Source organism: Podarcis gaigeae, assembly GCF_964106915.1.
Source record: "Podarcis gaigeae genome assembly, chromosome: 6".
NCBI lineage: Eukaryota > Metazoa > Chordata > Lepidosauria > Squamata > Lacertidae > Podarcis > Podarcis gaigeae.
Window position 1 is genome coordinate 3,751,483 of NC_139682.1, and position 21,227 is coordinate 3,772,709.

General features: G+C 45.9%; 1 protein-coding gene across 1 annotated transcript; it reads right to left on the reverse strand.

Moving 5' to 3' along the window:
* Positions 1–1,340: 1,340 nt before the first annotated feature.
* LOC310847137 (purine nucleoside phosphorylase-like) lies at positions 1,341–18,249 on the reverse strand. Its single transcript, XM_083744700.1, has 6 exons — positions 18,084–18,249; positions 13,918–14,081; positions 10,819–10,922; positions 9,251–9,426; positions 7,008–7,198; positions 1,341–2,202 (listed from the first exon to the last, which is right to left on the reverse strand). Exons 1-6 carry the CDS (start codon positions 18,104–18,106, stop codon positions 1,952–1,954), a joined length of 909 nt encoding a protein of 302 aa, XP_083600826.1. The 5' UTR covers positions 18,107–18,249; the 3' UTR covers positions 1,341–1,951.
* Positions 18,250–21,227: the final 2,978 nt, after the last annotated feature.

The following is a 21,227-nucleotide window of genomic DNA, read 5'->3' on the forward strand; positions in this document are numbered from 1 at the left end:
CTGTGTGTGTGTTTGTGTGTGTTTCAGGAGATAATTGCTCTTGTTTGTTACTTTGTTATGTATTTGTGTGTTTTTATATCATAAAACAGGGACGCAGGTGGTGCTGTGGTCTAAACCACTCAGCGTCTTGGGCTTGCTGATCAGAAGGTTCGAATCCCCGCGACAGGGTGAGCTCCCGTTGCTCGGTCCCTGCTCCTGCCAACCTAGCAGTTCAAAAGCACGTCAAAGTGCAAGTAGATAAATAGGTACCACTCCGGCGGGAAGGTAAACGGCATTTTCGTGCACTGCTCTGGTTCGCCAGAAGCAGCTTAGTCATGCTGGCCACATGACCCGGAAGCTGTATGCCGGCTCCCTCGGCCTATAGAGCTAGATGAGCGCCGCAACCCCAGAGTCTGCCACAACTGGACTTAATGGGCAGGGGTCCCTTTACCCTTTACCTTTGTATCGCAAAACATCCTGTGATCCTCTGGTGAAGGGCGACATTGGAACTTAATAAATAATATGTCCCCAAGGCTCCTGTTTTTTTCCAAGGCTCAGATGGCCCACTGAATTGAATGTGGTTTAATTCCCATAGTTGCCACCTCCACCTGCCCTCCCACAACAAGGGACTTGTTTTTTCTTGCATTTTTTAAAATAAGACGCCCAGAATAAAGGGATTCCCCCAGCTGTAATGCCACCTAGAATGGCAGTTCCCAGGTTTGCAGGGTTAGTGTGAATGCTTGGGCCCCGCTTCTAATTCCTGGACCCTGCTTCTAATTCCTGGATCCAGCACAGATTCTAATGCTGGAATAGCCAGGCCAGCCTGGAAATTGCCTGGGAGACGAACTACAGTGGTACCTCTGGTTACGTACTTAATTCATTCCAGAGGTCTGTCCTTAACCTGAAACTGTTCTTAACCTGAAGCACCACTTTAGCTAATGGGGCCTCCTGCTGCTGCCGCACCGCCGGAGCCCGATTTCTGTTCTCATCCTGAAGCAAAGTTCTTAACCTGAAGCACTATATCTGGGTCAGTGGAGTCTGTGACCTGAAGCGTATGTAACCTGAAGTATATGTAACCCGAGGTACCACTGTACTGTATTAAGACAAAGGGAAGGTAATGAGCCATTGGAAAAGCCAAAGAGAGGGAACTTTGTGCCAGATGCAAAAAGGAGGGGGCCCTTCCTCAACTCAGAGTTCACTTGGAAGACAAAGGAGAGTTTGAATTAGAGTTTCAGAGTTGGCTATGACTGTGACCTGGGGAGGAGGGAAGGTTGCAGTCTAAAACGCCATGCCTGGAGCCTCTGGACCTTGCTCCACTCAGAGATTAGCGTGGCGTGTTGTGTTATCTTTTAAATCCCATGTACATTTTTACAATATTTATTCCTCCAGGATAGCACAGAGCAGTTGATATGGACAGTTTATTACTTTTATATCCCACCTTTTCTCCAGGGGAGCTCAAGATGATGTATACATTTGCTGTCGCTCCCCATTTTATCCTTACAGCAACAACAACCCTGAGAGGTAGGTATGCCTGAACAGCAGTGACTGGCCCAAGGTCACCCAGTGAGCTTCAGGGCCAAGTGGGGATTTGAATCTGGGTCTTCTCCCAGGTCCTAGTCCAACACTCTCATCAGTATACCACCGCTGGCTCTCCCAGGCTCAGTGGGCTTTATGGGGCTAACAAGGGACAGGCCAGCTTACAATAAAGAATTAAGACATCTGCAGGGTTGGTGTCAAACTGCCCTTGCCAACCTGGTGCCCACCAGATGTTTTGGACTACCAGACCTGGGAGTTGCCGTCCAAAACATTTGGAGGGCACTAGCTTGGCAGAGGCTGGTGATTTGATCGAGACAGGCATGGTCATAGTTTTGGATTCTCAGTCCAGATTTTGTTTGGAGTATACGATGTGGAGCGGGCGGCTCTCCCCTTGCTGCCAGCACACTCCTGGGTCCACAGCTGACGCCTGGCGTTTTTAGACTCCATTCTGATAGGTCTCGCCGTCCTTCTGGCCGCTGCTGCTGCAGAAGTCCAGCCTGCCCACCAGGGCTGTGATGAGCGCCTGGAGCGTGGAAGCTCTCCTCCGGCTCACTTCGAGCACCCCATGGTGGTCAACGTTCTCTTTCGCGCTGTAGTCCTTGGTCACCTTGTTGGTGATCAGCGAGATGCCAAAGACCCGCAAGCGACAATGCCTGGCCACAACGACTTCTGCTGCGGTGCTCATCCCTAAAAGGAAGCGGGGTAGCTGTTAATGGAGAAATCTGAGGGCTCCCTTGGACAAAAAACCAAGGACACCAGCCAGGAATACCAGAGCAAAACAGCAGCCAGTAGGCTTGGTCTTTATTGAAGACTGTCACGACAGGACTCCCACATGCCACAAAGTGGAACAAGATGGAAGCCCCCAACAAAAGAGCCCCCAAACTTTTATTAGCTGCTAATCCCCATGTTACAACCCCCAAACTACATCACTAATACATCATGGTTACATCATGAAAAGGGAGGTCTGGTGGCCGTAATCTGAGCATCCTGGACCCTGCCCCATGGTTCCCCTTGCCCTCCACCAAACAAGTGTAACAAAAGAGATATTTACATTTCCCTATTTCCCAGCCAAGTTAATCACACCCTTTTGTCTTCACCTGGGTTTGTTATTTCTGGAATGGCACTCAGGTATCAGGATGCCAGGAATTACCATATCACCCAGGCAGAGGGGCTGTTGAGTAGTTGAGCTCACATGTCTATATGAATTTCTGAAGTTTTCCCAGTGAGCCAGTACATAGAGAAATTTATCAGTGAATTGTTACATTTGGTATTGTGCAGCAAAGGCCCTTTGAATAGATAGGAAGAAACTGTGATGAAGTGTTTTGTGGGGACAAATCACAAAAGCAATTGTGCTGATTTTGATAGTGGGCTGCATGTGCATGATATCTGCTGGAGGGGCAACCCCCCCAACCTATACATAAATTCCTGCAACAGCGCAATCTCGTGTAAACTTGGTGCAGGACTCACAACAAGAAGTTACACCTCTGCATAAGAAGAGTTTGGGCTCAGGAGTTGTCAGCCTGGTGCCATTGGCCCCCTCGGCAAAGACTTCATACTCAGAACTTTCATATTTTGTTAAAGGAACTATTTAGCTCTCCTACAAAGAAAGATATGAAGCTAAATGCCCAGGTACATGTCTAAGCGATTCTTGTTAAATGAGCCAGCCTGGATGCTCCCGCCTATCAGTGATTTTAGCCAATGAGTGAAGTCAGAGCTGTGATTGATGGTTAAGTGAGTTGTTTGGACACCAGGCAATAAAAATCCCTGAGGTCCTATAAAGCTTCTGGTTTCTCCTCCCCTTCAGTGCACTTCTATCTTATTTTCTAGCAGTCCTTGGAATCTCTAGTTTGCCCTCTCTTTGCCCCCTAGCAACCCAGATGCATCTTTCCTGCGGTGCATTTTTCTAAGATCAGGTACTCTCTAGAAGTTATTTTTTTGCAAATACAAGCATCCCTGCCTCCCAGTTATGCGGGGGTTACGTTCCGGGCCCTGAGCAAGGGAATGCCAATCTATTTCGTAGTGACCCATGTAAATTCAGTTGCATGCAAGTGGGATTCATGTAGTGGGGGCAGGGGGCTAACCTGTAGAATTAAACAATGAGTGCAGGTGCTTGCTAAAAAATCCCCCCTCCATGGCAACTAGGCCTAGGACCCACGTACCTATGGGACCGCCTCTCCTCGTATGCCACGTGGAGGACCTTAAGGTCCACAAATAACACTTTGGAGGTCCCAAGCCTCAAGGAGGTTAGATTGGTCTCAACTAGGGCCAGGGCCTTTTCAGTACTGGCCCCGACTTGGTGGAATGCTCTGCCACAAGAAACTAGTGCCCTGTGGGACTTGACATCTTTCCGCAGGGCCTGCAAGACAGAGCTGTTCCACCTGGCCTTTGGTTTGGACTCAGTCTGACCCTTATGTTTCCCCTTGCATTTTAGCCTGTATTTTAAATTGGTCCCCCCTTCTCTTTTTCCCCTATTATGTTTTTACTGTGATTTTATTGGTGTTAGCCGCCCTGAGCCTGGCTCTGGCCAGGGAGGGCAGGGTATAAATAAAATTTATTATTATTATTAACTGAAAAATAATAAAACTTTGCAACCAAATTAGTGCTATAAACAAGATGCATAAAGGCCATGGCAGGCTTTGCCAACCTGGTGCTCTCCAGAGGTTTTGGTGAAGGGGTACAGTTAGGGTTCCCCCCAAAAAGCCCTAAAAACTGTTTGTGAATTCCCCCCCCCCAGCCAGGCCTCGGCATAAGCATTTTAAAACTGCATTTTCTTCTAAGACAAAAAGCGTTAGCTAAGCAGTCCTCTCTGTAACGAAAAACGCTGTAACAAACCTAGAGCTGAGAACAGTCAAGCTTTTCGCTTCCCAGATCCAAGATAACCTTTTCCTGGTACATTGATTTGCAACATACTTCCAGGAGCAGAGCCAGAGAACGAAAAGAAAAATTTCTATGTAAAATCTGTGAAGGGGGAGAGGGAAGAAGGGGTTTTGGGGAACAGGATAAAAACCTGATGTAAAATGCTTTTTGCTGCGGCCTGTCTTTTGTGAACTGAATCACACAGGTGCCTCTGCCCCCCCTCCCAGATGGCAGAATAAACGCTCTTTCTCTGGATTTAACCCCCTTGGTGTCGTTTGGCTTTTTTCGTCTTAGCTCGGGTGCAACATTTTTCCTACCCATGGTTTAAAGGGCCTAAAAAGGCTACAATTGGACGCGAAGAGACTTCTGGGTTGGCGCCTCCGGTAATGGCGGAATTCTTCTGATCGGGAGGAATTTGCTTCGTGAAAATCCGGGTCTGGCCGCCATGGCGAAGGCGGAGACCCACTAAAAATCACAGGCGGGTGAAGCCTGTGAACGTGGGATTCGGCTGGCACCTTTTGCGCCTCCCCTACTCACGGGTAAACCCGGTTTCGGGGATCCGGAGCGACGTGGGGTGAGCGGCACGGTGCTTCGAATTGATTGCTTTTTCCATGGAACGAAGCCGCATAGCTGTTGCCGGAGAGCGCTGACTTTTTCCTGTGGACAATTTGATCTTAAAGCAACTACCCGTGAGTAGAGTGAAGAATTGGGTTTTTAAACATCTTAATTTGGCACAGAAACAGGGAGGTTCAAAACAGGAAGTCCACCTTCCCCTTTTGTAAACAGACTGAAGCAAAGAGGCTGCAAGCTAAAGTCTTGGAAAGCCTATTGTAAAGGACTAAATTTCCATCAGTAAAAAATATTAAATCCCCCTTGGAAGCAGGAGAAGAGGGGGGAAGTTTTGGATTGTATATGCCTGCAGGAGAGAGTGAAGGAAGTTAAAATACCACCGCTCCGAACCTGGAAACGGGCTGCTAGTAAGACTGACGTCTTTTGGAATGCTCATTGACCGTGACTAGAACGTTCACTGACAGTTAGTTAAATAAGAGAAATACATTGTTTCCAATGTCTCCGTCTGCGTTTAAAAAGGAGTAAAAGTAACTGAAAATTGAAACTAACTTTATTGTTTGAACTGTGTCTAAAAGGACTAATACAAATAGAAACGGTTTCCCTCTAGAGGAAGCTTTTGAAACTGTTACAAGAGCTGATCTGGGGGAATTTCCAGCTGCAAGATAAAAAGCTGTGAGACTCTGGGACTGACCTTGAATCGGTTAAGAATGTCGATAGAAGAGGCCTTAGCGGTCGTATTAAGTAAGATAAGTAACTCACTGGAACAGCTTAACAAGAAGGTGGATGTGGTAACTACCAAAATTGATAATTTGGGACAAAAAGTGAACATCAATACAGAAACTATTCAGAAATTGATACAGGAATCTACTTTGACATGGCAAACTGCAGAGAAGGCTAGGGAGAAAGTAGTTGCCGTTGAACCTAAAGCAACACAGTTGGAGAGAGAGAAAGTCCCAGCCTTACAGATGCAATTTGATGACCATAAGTCGATGCCTTCTATGACTGAATTTAAAGAAAATCAGATTTTGAGGATTAGAGCCCTACTTGAACTGGAGAAGGAGAGTTTGATGGATATTATCATGCAGGAATTTGCTGATTTTTGGGACCTGGACTTGGGTCAAGAAGAGATTAAAATTGTGAGGGCCTTCAGACTTGGAAGAGGAGGGAAAAAAAGAGAAGAAAAAAAAAAGAGACTGTTGGAACTACCAGAAGAACCTAGAAGAACAACAGTCAAGAGTGGAAATTTTGAAAGACGTCCTGAAATATCTTTTGGATTTTGGGTTTAACTATGGAGATTTGGTTGCCCTGTTGAGAAGGAACAAAATCATCTCTAGGTGGGAGTTTCCTCGAGATCTACTCTTCAGCCTCAAAGGAAGGAAAATAAAAATAAGATCAGAAGACAAAGTAAAGTGCATGTATAAATACGAAGAAGACTTGCAGAAGGGACTTGGAAAAGAGTTAAGAGCATTGGACAGAAGATTACCAGGTTGATGAACTATATGGAATTGGCGGAAATGACTGGCAGAATCCGAGACCAGGGAGAAGAGACGGTGGAAGAAGATTGGAAAAAGTTTAAAGACTATTTATAGAAATATTGTAAAATTGACGAATGTTGGGAAAATGTTGGAATGAAGTTATATGGCTTTAGTAGAAATGTTAAAAGGAATTAAGTATAGATAGATTATTATAGATATAGATTATTAGAGTATTAGGGAAAAATAAGGTTAGAATATGTTAAGATAAATATAGGACAGAAAACAGAAAGATGGAAAGGAATTGCTGAAACAATTAACAGAAGTGGAATACAAAAAGGGAGGTGTGAGGAGGTCGTTGAAACAAGTAAAGGAAAGATATGACATTGAAATTGTATGATGTGTGTTAAATTGTTTTTGTTTTGTTTTGTTTAGCTTATTGTGTTAGTGTTGTGTAATGTTTTTATATTCTATTGTATTGTCTTTTTTTCTTTTTTTCTTTCCTTTTCTGTAATGTTTAAAAGTAATAATTATTTTAAAAAAAAAAACCACACAATCGGACGCGAAGAGACGCAGCTTCCTTCCAGCTCTTACCTACAGCGTCTGCCCCCAGCATGTGAAGGAGCCGGGCCTCTGCAATAGATTCAAAACTGGGGCCCCCGACCATGCAGTACACCCCCTCTTTGACGAAAGAGCTGTAGCCAAGGCGCCGGGCTGTGTCCATGGCCAAAGCGCGGATCTGGCTGTCGTACGCATCCGAAAGAGCAGGGAAGCGAGGTCCGAACCTGGAGAAAGAAGGGGGAGCTCTGAGCAGGGAGGAAAACGGGCATGGTGGCTGGGTGCCAGGGCCAAGCAGATAGGCAGCCACTCGTGCCAGCCAGCCAGGAGGTAGGCAGATGTACCAGATATATATCCCTTCCAGAGGCTGCTGTGACGAGGGGAATTGGATGTTTATGCTGAGCATCAGGCAATGGCTTTTCCCACCTGCCTTGCCTTCAGAAGGGAGTTGCTGCCACGGGCATTATGCCTATGCGTCTTTTGATGAACTGAGTGGAAGGCTGTGATTCACAGAGGGGAGAGTGTGTGTGCTAATTCAACAGTGCTTAGGTTGTTTTGGGTTGTTAGTTTGTCAATGCTGTTAATATTGTTTTGCCAAAGTGCTTTGTGAATCTTGGGACTTTTGTTGTGGTTATGCTGTTTAGCTTTTCTGCTTGTTGTTCCGTTAATAGTGTTTAATAGAAGGTGGTTGTTTTACTGTACAGTCATACCTCGGGTTACAGGCGCTTCAGATTGTGTTTTTTCAGGTTACAGACGCGCCAAAACCCGGAAGTACCAGAACGGGTTACTTCCGGGTTCTGGCGGCCGTGCATGCGCAGAAGCGCTAAATCTCGCTTTGCGCATGCACAGAAGCACTGAATTGCAACCTGCGTGTGCCCAGATGTGCTGTTGCGGGTTGCGAACGCTGCGGGTTGCGAACGTGCATCCCGCACGGATCACGTTCGCAACCCAAGCATCCACTGTAATTGTTTTGCTTGTGATTTGTTAATTATTCTGTATGATTTACGTAGTAATTGTGAGGTCCTATTATATTATTGTTTTTTTATTATTGTTTGTAAGCCTCTTTGTGACTCGTGCCAAAGTTTTAGCAGGAAAGGATTGCTGATTTCATGAGGAAGGATAAGAACGAAATGATATATACTCGCCCTAGTGTCCCAAAGAATTAGCAGAATTTGTTTTGGTATGCAACTATTGCATCCTGAATCCGATATGCTCGAAAATGGAGGAAGGGGGCAGTTCCCACGAAGGAGCAGCTGAAGTTGATGGAGTCTGCAGAACTGGGAAGTCTAACCAGCAGAACCAGAGGTCAAGATCAAACAATATGTAAGCAGGATTGGAAAATGTAGAGAATATGAAGAATGATTGTAAACAAGTGAAATTGCTAGTAGGTTTAAATTCAGCTGTGAAGGTTACATGGAGAGTAAAATGAGAAAAAAGGTGTGGTTTGATTACAGTATGCAGCAGTAACTGGTAACTTGGAGGAATCATGGAACAGCCTAGCAGAGTGTACTGCTTCTCCTGTTAAATTGATTTTAATTTATTTTTCTTTAATAGCTTAAAAACTTTTTTTTTTTTAGCATTTTAACTGTTTTTAAACTACAGCCTATACCCTTTAAAAATTTGTTGGGCAAGGCTATTGGGTTGTTGTCGTTTTTATTTTTACTCTGTACTTTGTGGTTTTATATTCTGATTTTATCCTGTGAACCTCCCTGGGACCTCCGAGTATAGGGAGGTATATAAATTCAATAAATAGAAATAATAAAATATAGAAAGGTGGAAGGGAAGTCAATGTTTAATTGTTGTTATCAATGGACAAATAACTGCATTGGTGTGCGTGTGTGATAAATAATATAATAAATAATTTTTTATTTATACCCTGCCCTTCCCGATTCAGAAAACTGGGCTAACAACAAATTTAAAACAATTAATTGATGCAACAAAAAACAGCCTAAAATACAGTGTGTGTGTGTGTGTGTGTGTGTGTGTGTGTGTGTGTGTGTTCATTCCATTCTTACAACTATCAGGGGATTAAGGAAATTCCAGCTGTCCAGCTGAAACATTGGGGGAATGTGAAGCAGAGCTGGTGAGAGGTGTGGCCTGGGAAGAAGGAATGTTATTTGGGTAGTCCTGAGAGCCAGAAAAAGACTATCCACAACCCCAAGCTCATACAAAGAGCTCCTCTGCATGTCACCCCAATCTTCAAAGCCCCAGGGCTCTTTCAGCCAAAACAGCTCCCGTCTGCTATTAATCGGGCGGCCAACTGGAAGTCTGGTACTCACTTTTCCTCATTGGGCCCCAGCAAGGGGTTTAGCCCGGCCAAGCCCAGCAGGTTGATGTGGTCCCGAATAATCATGAGGTCCCCGACGCTGTACGAATCTGCCAAGGCCCCGGCCGCGTTGGTCACCAGCAGCGTCTCGACGCCCAGGAGTTTGAGAACGCGGATCGGGAACGTGACCTGGCAGAGAGAGCAGAGCAGAGGGACGTTTACATCAGCGGTGGGGAGGTGTCCCTGCTCTCCGTACGAGGGTGAGAAGAGCCCGGCAGCTGGATCAGGCCTGCGTCCCGTTTAATCCGGCGTCCTGCTGCCTCGACGACAAACCAGGCATCCAAATGGGAAGCCGGCAAGCAAAAAAACCTGAGCGCGACAGCAGCTTTGTTAAATCTGGAAGATTCAGGATTAAACAAAATACTTCATCGGACAAGGCAGAGTTAGTAAGCTATGGAATTATGGTGATGGGCATCAACCTTTAAAAGTTAACTAGCTGGCATCTGTCTGTCGCTTGTGAATGGAGTTGTAGAATCAAATAAAAATTATTCCAAAAATATAAAACAGGAATAAAGGGACCCCTGACCATTAGATCCAGTCATGGCAGACTCTGGGGTTGCAGCGCTCATCTTGCTTTACTGGCCGAGGGAGCCGGCGTATAGCTTCCGGGTCATGTGGTCAGCATGACTAAGCCGCTTGGGTGAACCAGAGCAGCACACGGTAACATCTAGGACTTGCCGATCAGAAGGTCGGCGGTTCGAATCCGCGCGACAGGGTGAGCTCCCGTTGCTCAGTCCCAGCTCCAGCCAACCTAGCAGTTCGAAAACACATCAAAGTGCAAGCAGATAAATAGGTACCGCTCCGGCGGGAAGGTAAACAGCATTTCCATGCGCTGCTCTGGTTCAACAGAAGCAGCTTAGTCATGCTGGCCACATGACCCAGAAGCTGTCTGCGGACAAACGCCGGCTCCCACGGCCTATAGAGCGAGATGAGTGCGCTGTTGAATGGTCTCTTTAAATGTGAAGGTTCATTATTGTTCCACAATATGTGTATGTCTTTAAGGGCCAGAGCAAATAATGTGACCTAGTTTTACGGCTGTGAAACAGTATAGCAGGTGTAGTTAATTAATATACAGTATAGTTGTGTTAATTAAGCTGTGTCAGCAATTGGGTATAGTATATAAAGAGCAGCGCCTAGCTCCCTCAGTACCCTGGTGGTTGCGTCATGCTTATCGATATATTTAATGTAAAAGGAGTTTTTGTTTTTGTTATTAAAACCTAGCTAAAATTATTTTTGCGTTCCTTGTAATGTGCGGTCTCCCAAGCAAGCTCTCTGCAGTGCAACTAATCTGCAAATAGCCAACACACACAACCCCAGAGTCGTCTGCGACTGGACCTAATGGCCAGGGGTGCCTTTACCTTTAGCATACATAACTAAATTCTTTGTTTTCCTTGGCAGGTCTTGTCCTAACAATCCCTAACAAAAAATGCTTCTGGTTCCCTCTCCGTTTCTTATTGAAGCCATCCAAGTTGGCGCCCATCACATGAGTAACACTTTGGGCACCACAGCCCCTCTGCCTACCTTCCAGAGCGGGTAGCCCTCGTACATGTGGAAGCGCCCCTTCATGCAGACGCACGGCTTGCCCTGCAGCTCCCCAAAGAGAAGCTGCCCGTCGTGGCCCGACACTGTGGAGAGAGGAAGAGAGCAGAAAGAGAAGGTTAACATGCCCCAAATGTCCTTGGAGGCCCCTTCTCCCAATTGTGGTCCTTCTAGGAGGTCCACCAGGAGCAGTACTGAGACTCACATCTCGGCTATGGCTAATAATAATAATAATAGTACATTTTTATTTATACCCTGCCCTTCCTGGTTCAAAAACCGGGCTCAGGGCGGCTAACAACAAATTTAAAACACTTAATTGTAAAAGCAGCATAAAATACAGTGTAAAAACATGAATAACAATAAAATTCAAAAATCAATTTAGGGGAAATAAACATTAGATAATCCCCAGGGCTAGCTGGCTGAATTGGTCCTACTTGGGCCAGCGAGGAGACCAGGGGAGAATTGGCTGTGGGATCCCAGAGCAGGTAATCTTCATAAAAAGGGAAGGGGGAGGGAAGGAAGGGGAATAAAAAATCAGGCTAAGTAGGCGGAATAGCTCTGTCTTACAGGACTGACGGAAGGAGTTTAATTCCTGAAGGGCCCTAGTTTGATGGGACAGAGCATTCCACCAAGTCGGAGCCATCACTTAGAAGGCCCTGGCCCTGGTGGAGGATAGCGTGACTCCCTTAGGGCCTGGGACCTCTAAACCATGATTATTCATGGACCTTAAGGTCCTCTGCGGGGCAGACCAGGAGAGGTGGTCCCATAAATACGAGGGACCTAAGCCACAAAGGTCTTTAAAGGTCAAGACCAGCACCTTGAACCTGACCTGATACTCCACCGGGAGCCAGTGCAACTGGTAAAGCACTGGGTGAATCTGCTCCCATGGCAGAGACCCCGTGAGGAGCCTCGCTGCAGCATTCTGCACCCGCTGGGGTTTCTGGGACAGCTTCAAGGGCAGCCGCGCATAGACTGAATTACAGTAGTCAAGCCTGGAGGTGACCGTCGCATGGATCACTATGGCCAGGTCGGGGCGAGAAAGGTAAGGGACCAACTGCTTAATGTGGTGAAGATGGCTAGAGATGCTGCTTCTATGTTGCATTACAATTAAGTGTTTTAAATTTGTTGTTAGCTGCCCTGAGCCTGGTTTTCTGAACTGGGAAGGACGGGGTATAAATAAAAATTTATTATTATTTATTAAGGAGAAAAAGAGAGACCCCGCACACTGCATGCAACTAAGCCATTGTTTATTAAACCAGTGGTTCCCAAACTTTGTTGGGCCAGCACCCTCTTGGTTCCATAAATTCACGCCCAAGGCCTCCTGCCCTTCATTCAGCATTGTTCAGAATAGTGGTTTGCACGGACCACTCAGGAAGACAATAACGCAACAGAATTCAAAACAACAAAACTAATAGCAGATTTATTCAAAGTCCATTGAAAACATGAAGGGTTCAGTGGAAGAGCAGAAAATGCCATGTTGAATTCCCGGCGTCTCCTGGATGAGATGGGAATGCTAACACCTAGGAGTGCAACGGCTTGTCCTTAATTTTGCTTGACCCAAAATTTCAACTGTTTTGTGCAGCAATTAATTCCTCCGGGTCTGAGAGAGTTTCCTATTGTTCTGTGCCTCTGCTTTTCAAAAATCCAAACTTACTCACTGGATTGGATCTTATGCGTGGAAAATCCTAAGAAAGATTTGCTTAACCGAGCTTCAATCCAGTGGGTTAGATCAGGTTTTCACAAGGCACAGCTATGGAATGACAAAGAAAGCTCTTGGACCTGGTTGAACTCATCATTGCACAATATGATCCTAGGTTCCTAACAGAATCTCAGAGTCCCTGCTGTCTCCTCCCTCTCTCTCTCTCTCTCTCTCTCTCTCTAAACACACAAACCCTCCAGTTACCTACACAGCTTTTGCACTACCAGGTAGGAAAATTCACATGCACTCTGCCATTCATCACCATAAAAGTGGAGATGTGTCCATTTCACCACAAGAGGGTAGCCAGATACCACTATTTTTAACTCAGAGGTAGTTCCTTGCTATGATGGGTTTCCCATTCACATGCAAGGCTTGAGAAATGCAAAGCTGGATTTTAGCACCCTGGGTGAAAATGCCCTCAAGCTAAGCCGACAGCCCACCCAGCTCCAAAACATGGAGCTGATCTCTTGTTGCAGTTTTTTTCTGCTTAATAATAATAAATTTTATTTATAACCCGCCCTCCCCAGCCAAAGCCGGGCTCAGGGCGGCTAACAACCAATAATAAAAACAAGTTGAATGATTACAACTTATTACAACGCAGCCTCATCACAGGAGGAGAAAGGAAAAAAGAGAGGGGGAGGGAATCAAATTGACTCCAAGCCAAAGGCCAGGCGGAACAACTCCATCATACAAAGAAATCAGATCACAATCTGCACAATTCATGCACAATCCGTTCCGGCTGGCCAGCGAGGAAGCAGACCCGAGGCCCCAGGACGGCGTGAAAAGACCCTGGGAGGAATTGCAGAGCAGCGGCAGGCAGCAAGGATAGTTCTCCATCATAGCTGTTAATTAACTTACAGATTTGAAAATAAGGGACCAGCAACCTTGAAAATGAGGGATCAGCAGCCAAAATAAGGGATTTTCCAAGCACAGTTATGTTCAACTTCTGAGCCCCTCCAAGCCAAAGGCAGAAAGCCCAGCCAGCAGCCAAACGAAGCCTAAAGCGGTGGTTCCCACAGCGCAGCAACCCGGCAAAGGGGATGCAGCAAGGAAAACCACTGTCACCTCTCCGCTGGGAAGCGCTGAGCAATGGCGAGTCCCCAGGCAACGCGGCTGATTTGATCGGCACAAGGCATGCAAGCTCCACCCCCCCAGTTGTTCTTAGACTCCTTATTGGGTGAGCAACGCAGCCAAGCAACACAGTTGGAGCCTCCCTCCTCCCTGGCTGGCAGGGAGGGAGGGAGGGAGGAAGAAGAGCTGCTTTCTTTGAAACCCAGGAAATTTAAGGGACATCATCAATAAGGGACAGCAGCGGGACACAGCGCTGGGATAAGGGACTTTCCCGCCAAATAAGGGACGGTTGACAGCTATGTTCTCCATACCTGTGCTGTGCGGGAAATTGGGGATGTCCATGTACTTGAAAGACTCCGGGTTCTTCAAGCTGTCAGCGAGGGGTCCCAGTCCAGAGCCACAGATGATGGCGATTCTGGGGCGCTGCCTGCTACGAGCCAGGAGCCAGTCGGCTGTCTCTCTGCAGAGCTCAAAGCTGCAAAGAGAGATCGGAAAAGAACGGCAGAAAGGTTGAATCAGAATCATAGAATTGTCGGGTTGGAAGGGACCCTGAGGGTCATCTAGCCCAACCCCAGAGGTAGGGATGGTCAGCCGTGGAATCAGTTTCCAATGTGATAATAATTTTAAGGTCTTAGATATATATTAAATGTCCATAAATGTACCAACCAAGCACGTACATAGATCAGCACAGAAAGACTGACCTGAAACCATTTTTGATTACTAAACTGACCAAATGTTTTCTCTGCAAGGTCAAAGGAAAATGGAAAAGCCTCCCCGTGGTCTTTTCCTTCACAAATCCTGTCTTAAGGGCACCTTTAATATAGGAATAGGGTGTGAGCCTATGACCTGGCTCAGGAACTAAGTATTTATCATTACAAAAGACTGGCCAGGCTTCCCAGGGTATCCAATCAAGTAACCTGTCAGACAGGAGATAAACAACGACAGGAGATACACAATGCACTCAGATTTCTGCTGTAGACCGCCCTTTCTGTGATGTAGGTACGATGTATCTGGGGGTTGGTTTTAGGTTACACACCTTCTGTGATGTATGTATGGATGTATGGAGGGGTGGTCTTGAGCTCCAGGGCAGGGAATATAAAATAAGGGCAGGCACACCTTGGTTCAGGGTTCCTCCTCTCTTCTGCGGGTGAGGGGAGCACCCTGTTGCAACAGATCAATAAAGATCAGCCTTACCAGCTGCTTTACTTCTCAATATTCTCTGGTTGGCCTCTCTCCAACCGATAGGGAACCCACGTAAGGACTCTGTATGGGCTGTTGGATACCCCATAAGGGGAAAAGGGCAGATTTTTTGTTTACAACACCAACAGGTGAGGAAAGGGCCAAAGCAAATCAGTAGAACATGCGACTGTTAACGTCAGGGTTGTGGGTTTGAGTCCCACGCTGGGCAAAAGATTCCTGCATTGCAAGGGGCTGGACTAGATGACCCTCGTGGTCCCTTTCAACTCCGCAGTTCTATGAACCCACGATTCTTCTGTGCCGGATTATGACTATTTATTGCATTTATATCTCACTTTTTTCTCCCAAGGTGCTCCAGGTGGCATAAATGGCCCTCCCCCACTTCATTGATTCCTCACAGTAACCCTGTGAGGTAGGTCAGGCTGAGAGGCAGTGACCAGCCCCTAAGGTGGCCCAGTGAGCTTCATGGCCAAGCGGGGATCTAACCACTACACCACACTGCCTCTCAATGCCCCAGGTTCAGTCCTCAGCATCTTCGGGCAGGGCTGGGAAGGAGAGACCCTTTCCTGAAATTCTGGACAGCCACTGCTGATGAGTTCAGCCCAGAGGATGGAGAGGCTGTAGCCTTTAGGTGTTGCTGGGCTGCAACTCTCAAGAGTCCTTGTTGGGGGCTTCCATCTTGTTCCACCTTGTGGCAGGTGGAAGTCCTGTTCAATAAAGGCCAAGCCTACTAGCTGTTTTGCTCTGGTATTCCTGGCTGGTGTCCTTGTTTTTTTGTCCAAGGGAGCCCTCAGATTTCACCGTTAACAGCTCCTATATTCCTGGCTGCTATCTTCGTTTGGTAATCCAAGTGAGCCCAAGGATTTTCCTATAACAATGTGACCGGTGGTTTTCTTTTTTTTAATATTATATTATTAATTTTCCCAAAACAATACAAAATAAAAAACAATACATATTCAAACACAGAGAAAAAAATAGAGTTGACTTCCCCCTATTCTCTCCCCTGGTTCCATTGTTTATCATCATACCACATGTCCATTTTAAATTATAAAATCATTAATATTACTTATTGTCCAGTCATAATGTCTTTACAACGATTTTTGTGACCTGTGGTTTTCAATGGAAACAGTTCACACTTACAGTCCATTGTTACCAAAAACATTCAGAAACAAAATGATAGACACACACTTGTTGCGAACAGCACCTTCAGATATCAAAGAGGATAGACCTCCTATTTGTGGACTTCCCTGGCTTTTTTCTGGCCCATGTAGGACCAGTCTGGATAGTTAGCCTTTGTGAAGACCTGATGTTTTGATCCCCAAAAAAGTTTTTGATTTGAGTTTCCATTGAAATGAGGCTGCATATTAATGTTTTAATGTTGTATTTTAATCTTGTTTTTAAGTTGTATTTCAATCAATTTGTTTTTATATCGGCTGTTAGCTGCCCTGAGCCCGGTCTTGGCTGGGGAGGGCAGGGTATAAATAAATTTATTATTATTATTATTATTATTATTATTATTATTATTATTATTATCGTTAGAATCCAATCATTTAGCCCATAGCACCAAACAAATTGTAAATAGGCAAAGGCACATTGTACAAGACTAACCAGGGTGTCAAAGAATTCCTAATGTGGGTTTTTGTAAGACGCAGAATTTGGCAGCCACCAAGGGACAAGATCCAATTGGAAATTACAAATGTGGACGCCTTCACATGTTGCGTTTAAAGTTTAGAAACTACAGAGATTGTCCACTAGGTGGGTAATATGAACTTTATGTCTAGATTTTCCACCAGCTGTAATTCTGTTTGTGGTATTTAGGTGACCATGTGCAAAACTGTATGTTGGCCAGAATACCAGAATTTACTCAAAGTGGGGATTACAAAACAAAAGTTACAGATTTGCAATGGCATTTTGGGGATCCTATTGTAATAGACGAAAATCTGCCCTTATGGAGGACACAAGAGCCCTGAGCCAGGTCACAGGCTCACCCTATTCAAACACAGACATACCCTTAAGACAGGATTTGTGAATGAAAAGACAATGGGGAGGCTTTTCCATTTTCCTTTGACCTTGCAGAGAAAAGATTTGGTCTGCTTGGGAGCCAAAATGGATCCAGGACTGCCCTCCTGTACTGGCTCAGACATGTGGCCCATACATTTATGTATGTGTTTGCCTGGCACATTTATTTATATATATATATATATATATATATATATATATATATATATATATATATATATATAAGACCTTATTTTTTTTTATTTCAATATAAGCATTAAAAAATAATAATCTTATTTTCAATTTTTCTTTTTGCAGTTGAAAGTTTCCATATGTTACGGCTAAAATCTGGGTGCGGGGCTACACTGCCACCCAGCTCGTCGGACTAAGTGTCCGCGGGTCCCTGCGGAAGAAAATGAGCTCAGCCGGACAGGAGCAAAATGCGGAGATCCAAGGTTTATTGCGCAACAGGTTCAAGACGAGATTGAACAGCGAGAAAGGGGTGACATGAACTTTTGAAACTCCCTCCATGTCCCAGAATACAGTGCAAAATACATCCCAGTTACATCATGAATACATTAAGGAGAGGTTGGGTTACACCGGATTAACATAAGGAGGAGGGAGGGGGGAATATGCAGAGCTGGAGATATGCGCAGATAAGCGCTTCCTGAGTGTATGCATAGTCTGTCACCTGGCATTGCCCGGAGGAAAGGTTTGGCAGAGTGATTTTGACAGGATTAGGGTCTTGACACCTTACTTGAGGGATTATGGATATGGATTTTATAGATTTTAGTTCCCTTTGACATTGACAATTGGGAATAAATGGATATATTGTAGTGAAGAAGGTGAAGAAGACATGCCCCCCCCTTCCGTAACACATACAAGACCTTATAAAAGGATATCTTTAAAGGGCTGTCGCTCACACAGTGAGGGGCCTTCTGGAGACGCACTTTAAACACCATGTCTCCTGGTGATTTAAATGCTAAACCGGATCAGTCTCTCAGGCATACAATACTTGATTTTCTATTGCAGCACCCACACCACCGCTCACCAAGATGCTGTCACATACGTATTATTTCCCCATTTAATCTGGATTCCCAGAGAAAATATGGTAAGCTATATATATATATTTTTTTAAAGTGGGAAAAGTAAATTTTAGCCGCGAATGTGATCGCATTTTCAAGAGGTGGAAACCTGGGGGGTGCATGCATAAGCAGCACTAAAAACCCCAATAAGTATGAAAGCACCTAGAGAGAAGATGAGATTCCTGGTTTGTGCTTACCTGAAGTTTTCGGTGGGTTGCATCCTGGACTGCAGATGAGCGCAGACTCTGAAGAGAGGCTGGAGATCTGGGCTGGAGAGCTTTTCCTCAGGACACCTGACCACAACTTTCCCCCACTGCTTCTAAAGCCCAGGAAGCCAGCTTTTTATATGCACAGAGAAGGCTTTGTTTTCCCTCCGGGGGTTGGCTATTGGCTGCAGAACTGCAGAGTGAAAGCTGGAGGGGAAGGCATGGATCTTACCCCCTTTGGGCTTCCCTTCACAGAAGCCACCCAAACCCTTATCTCCTCTTTGGGATGCAGCCAGGACATCCCGTGGGCCCAAGGCAGACGGGAGGTCCTATGATAAACCCATGATGGGGGAATTAGCTGCTCTGTCTTGTATCCTGCAGGAGAATCCGTTGGGTTGCAGCCCTTTCCCACCAATGCTACGTTGGGGACACCAGCAAGGTGAAAAAGGCAAAGGACCCCCGGACGGTTAAGTCCAGGCAAAGGTGACTATGGGGTTGCGGCGCTCATCTCACTTTCAGGCCGAGGGAGCCGGCGTTTGTCCACAGACAGCTTTCCGGGTCAAGGGACCTGCAGGACTAAACCGCTTCTGGTACACAGAGGACTGTGACAATTGACAGAGTGCACGTAAACGCCATTTACCTTCCTGCCACAGCAGTACCTATTTATCTACTTGCACTGTATCACGGTCTGGTTTACAGGCAGTCAAAGTCCTGGTGAAGAACGTCGGCACCAGAGGCAAGATGGCGGGGTGGGAGCAGGAACAAGTGTCCGGAAGCCAGGAGTCAGGAAGCCCAGAGTCCGAGGGTCAGAGACCCGGGAGTCAAGAAGTCAGGGGTCCGAGGATCAGGAAGCAGGGAGTCAAACACAGCAAGGCAGGAAGTGTGTTGCTGTGGCAAAGAGCCAAAGGGAAATGCTGACCTTATATCCCTTCCCGGCTCTTGCCACCAGGTGCTGTGAGTTACCAATCGGCCTCACCTGTGTGGCAGCACCTTGCCTATTGAGAACAAACTTAGAAAAGCCCCAGTCCTGCAAAGCCCTACTGGTCACAGGGTCTGGTTCCTGCACGCACTCCTGACACAGTAGCATGATTTCAAACTGCTAGGTTGGCAGGAGCTGGGACAGAGCAATGGGAGCTCACCCCGTTGCGGGGATTCGAACCGCTGACCTCCCGATTGTCAAGCCCAAGAGGCTCAGTGGTTTGGACCACAGCACCAGCCACATCCCAGGGACACCAGCACACTCATAGCAAAGGCATAACATAAGAAGAGCTGGCTGCTGGGTCAGGCGAAAAGCCCATCTAGTCCACATCCTGTTCTCACAGTGGCCAAGCAGATGTCCCAATGGGAAACCAGCAACCAGGATTCGAACACAATCCTGGGGTTTCCAGCAACTGGCATTCAAAAGTATTCCTGCCTCCACCTGTGGAAGACAGCAGAGCCATCCTGGCTCGTAGCCATCAATAGCTCTCTCCACAAATTGGTCTAGTTCTCTTTTAAAGCCATCCAGGTATGTGGCTGAAATAAAAAAATTAAGGTCTTATATATATAATAAATGTTCATAAATGTACCAAGCAAACACGTACATAAATATATAAACCACATATCTGAAGCAGCACAGGAAAACAGCCATGAATCCATTTTGGCTCCCAAACTGACCAAATGTTTTCTCTGCAAAGTCAAAGGAAAATGGAAAAGCCTCCCCATTGTCTTTTCATTCACAAATCCTGTCTTGAGGGTATGTCTGTGTATGAACCCCTTCATGGATCACTGCCTTGCCGTGGCGAAGGGGCTTGAATAACTCAGAGAAGCTATGAACTATGCCGAGCAGGGCACCCAAGATGAACAGGTCATAGTGGAGAGTTTTGACCAAACGTGATCCACCTGGAGGAGGAACCGGCAAGCCACTCCAGTATCCCTGCCAAGAAAACTCCATGGACAAAGACAACAGGCATATAAAAGATATGACGCTGGAAGATGAGCCCCTCAGGTCGGAAGGCGTCCAACATGCTACTGGGGAAGAGCGGAGGGCAAGTACAAGTAGATCCAGAGCTGATGAAGCGGCTGGGCCAAAGCCGAAAGGACGCTCAGTTGCGGATATGCCTGGAAGCGAAAGGAAAGTCCAATGCTGTAAAGAAAAATATTGCATAGGAACCTGGAATGTAAGAACCATGAACCTGGGTAAGTTGGAGGTGGTCAAAAATGAGATGGCAAGAATAAATATTGACATCCTGGGCATCAGTGAACTAAAATGGACGGGAATGGGTGAATTCAGTTCGGATGACCATCATATCTACTACTGTGGGCAAGAAACCCGTAAAAGAAATGGAGTGGCCCTCATAGTCAACAAAAGAGTGGCGAAAGCTGTACTGGGATGCAATCTCAAAAATGATAGAATGATCTCGATACGAATCCAAGGCAGACCTTTTAACATCACAGTAATCCAAGTTTATGCACCAACTACTTGTGCTGAAGAAACTGAAATTGACCAATTCTATGAAGACTTACAAGACCTTATAGAAGTGACACCAAAGAAGGATGTTCTTCTCATTATAGGGGATTGGAATGCTAAAGTAGGGAGTCAAGAGATAAAAGGAACAACTGGCAAGTTTGGCCTTGGAGATCAAAACGAAGCAGGGCAAAGGCTAATAGAGTTCTGTCAAGAGAACAAGCTGGTCATCACAAACACGCTTTTCCAACAACACAAGAGACGACTCTACACATGGACATCACCAGATGGGCAGCATCGAAATCAGATTGATTATATTCTCTGCAGCCAAAGATGGAGAAGCTCTATACAGTCAGCAAAAACAAGACCTGGAGCTGACTGTGGCTCAGATCATCAGCTTCTTATAGCAAAATTCAAGCTTAAACTGAAGAAAGTAGGAAAAACCACTGGGCCGGTAAGATACAATCTAAGTCAAATCCCTTATGAATACACAGTGGAAGTGAGGAACAGGTTTAAGGATTTAGATTTGGTGGACAGAATGCCTGAAGAACTATGGATGGAGGCTCGTAACATTATACAGGAGGCAGCAACGAAAACCATCCCAATGAAAAGGAAATGCAAGAAAGCAAAGTGGCTGTCCAATGAGGCCTTACAAATAGCGGGGGAGAGAAGGCAAGCAAAATGCGAGG

Coding starts and splice junctions, on each gene's coding strand:
- LOC310847137 (XM_083744700.1), bottom strand. CDS start 18,106: ATGCAACCCACCGAAAACTTCAG. Junction 14,082..18,083: donor CAACCCACCGAAAACTTCAG/GTAAGCACAAAC, acceptor CTCTCTTTGCAG/CTTTGAGCTCTGCAGAGAGA. Junction 7,199..9,250: donor CTGGGGCCCAATGAGGAAAA/GTGAGTACCAGA, acceptor TTCTTTCTCCAG/GTTCGGACCTCGCTTCCCTG.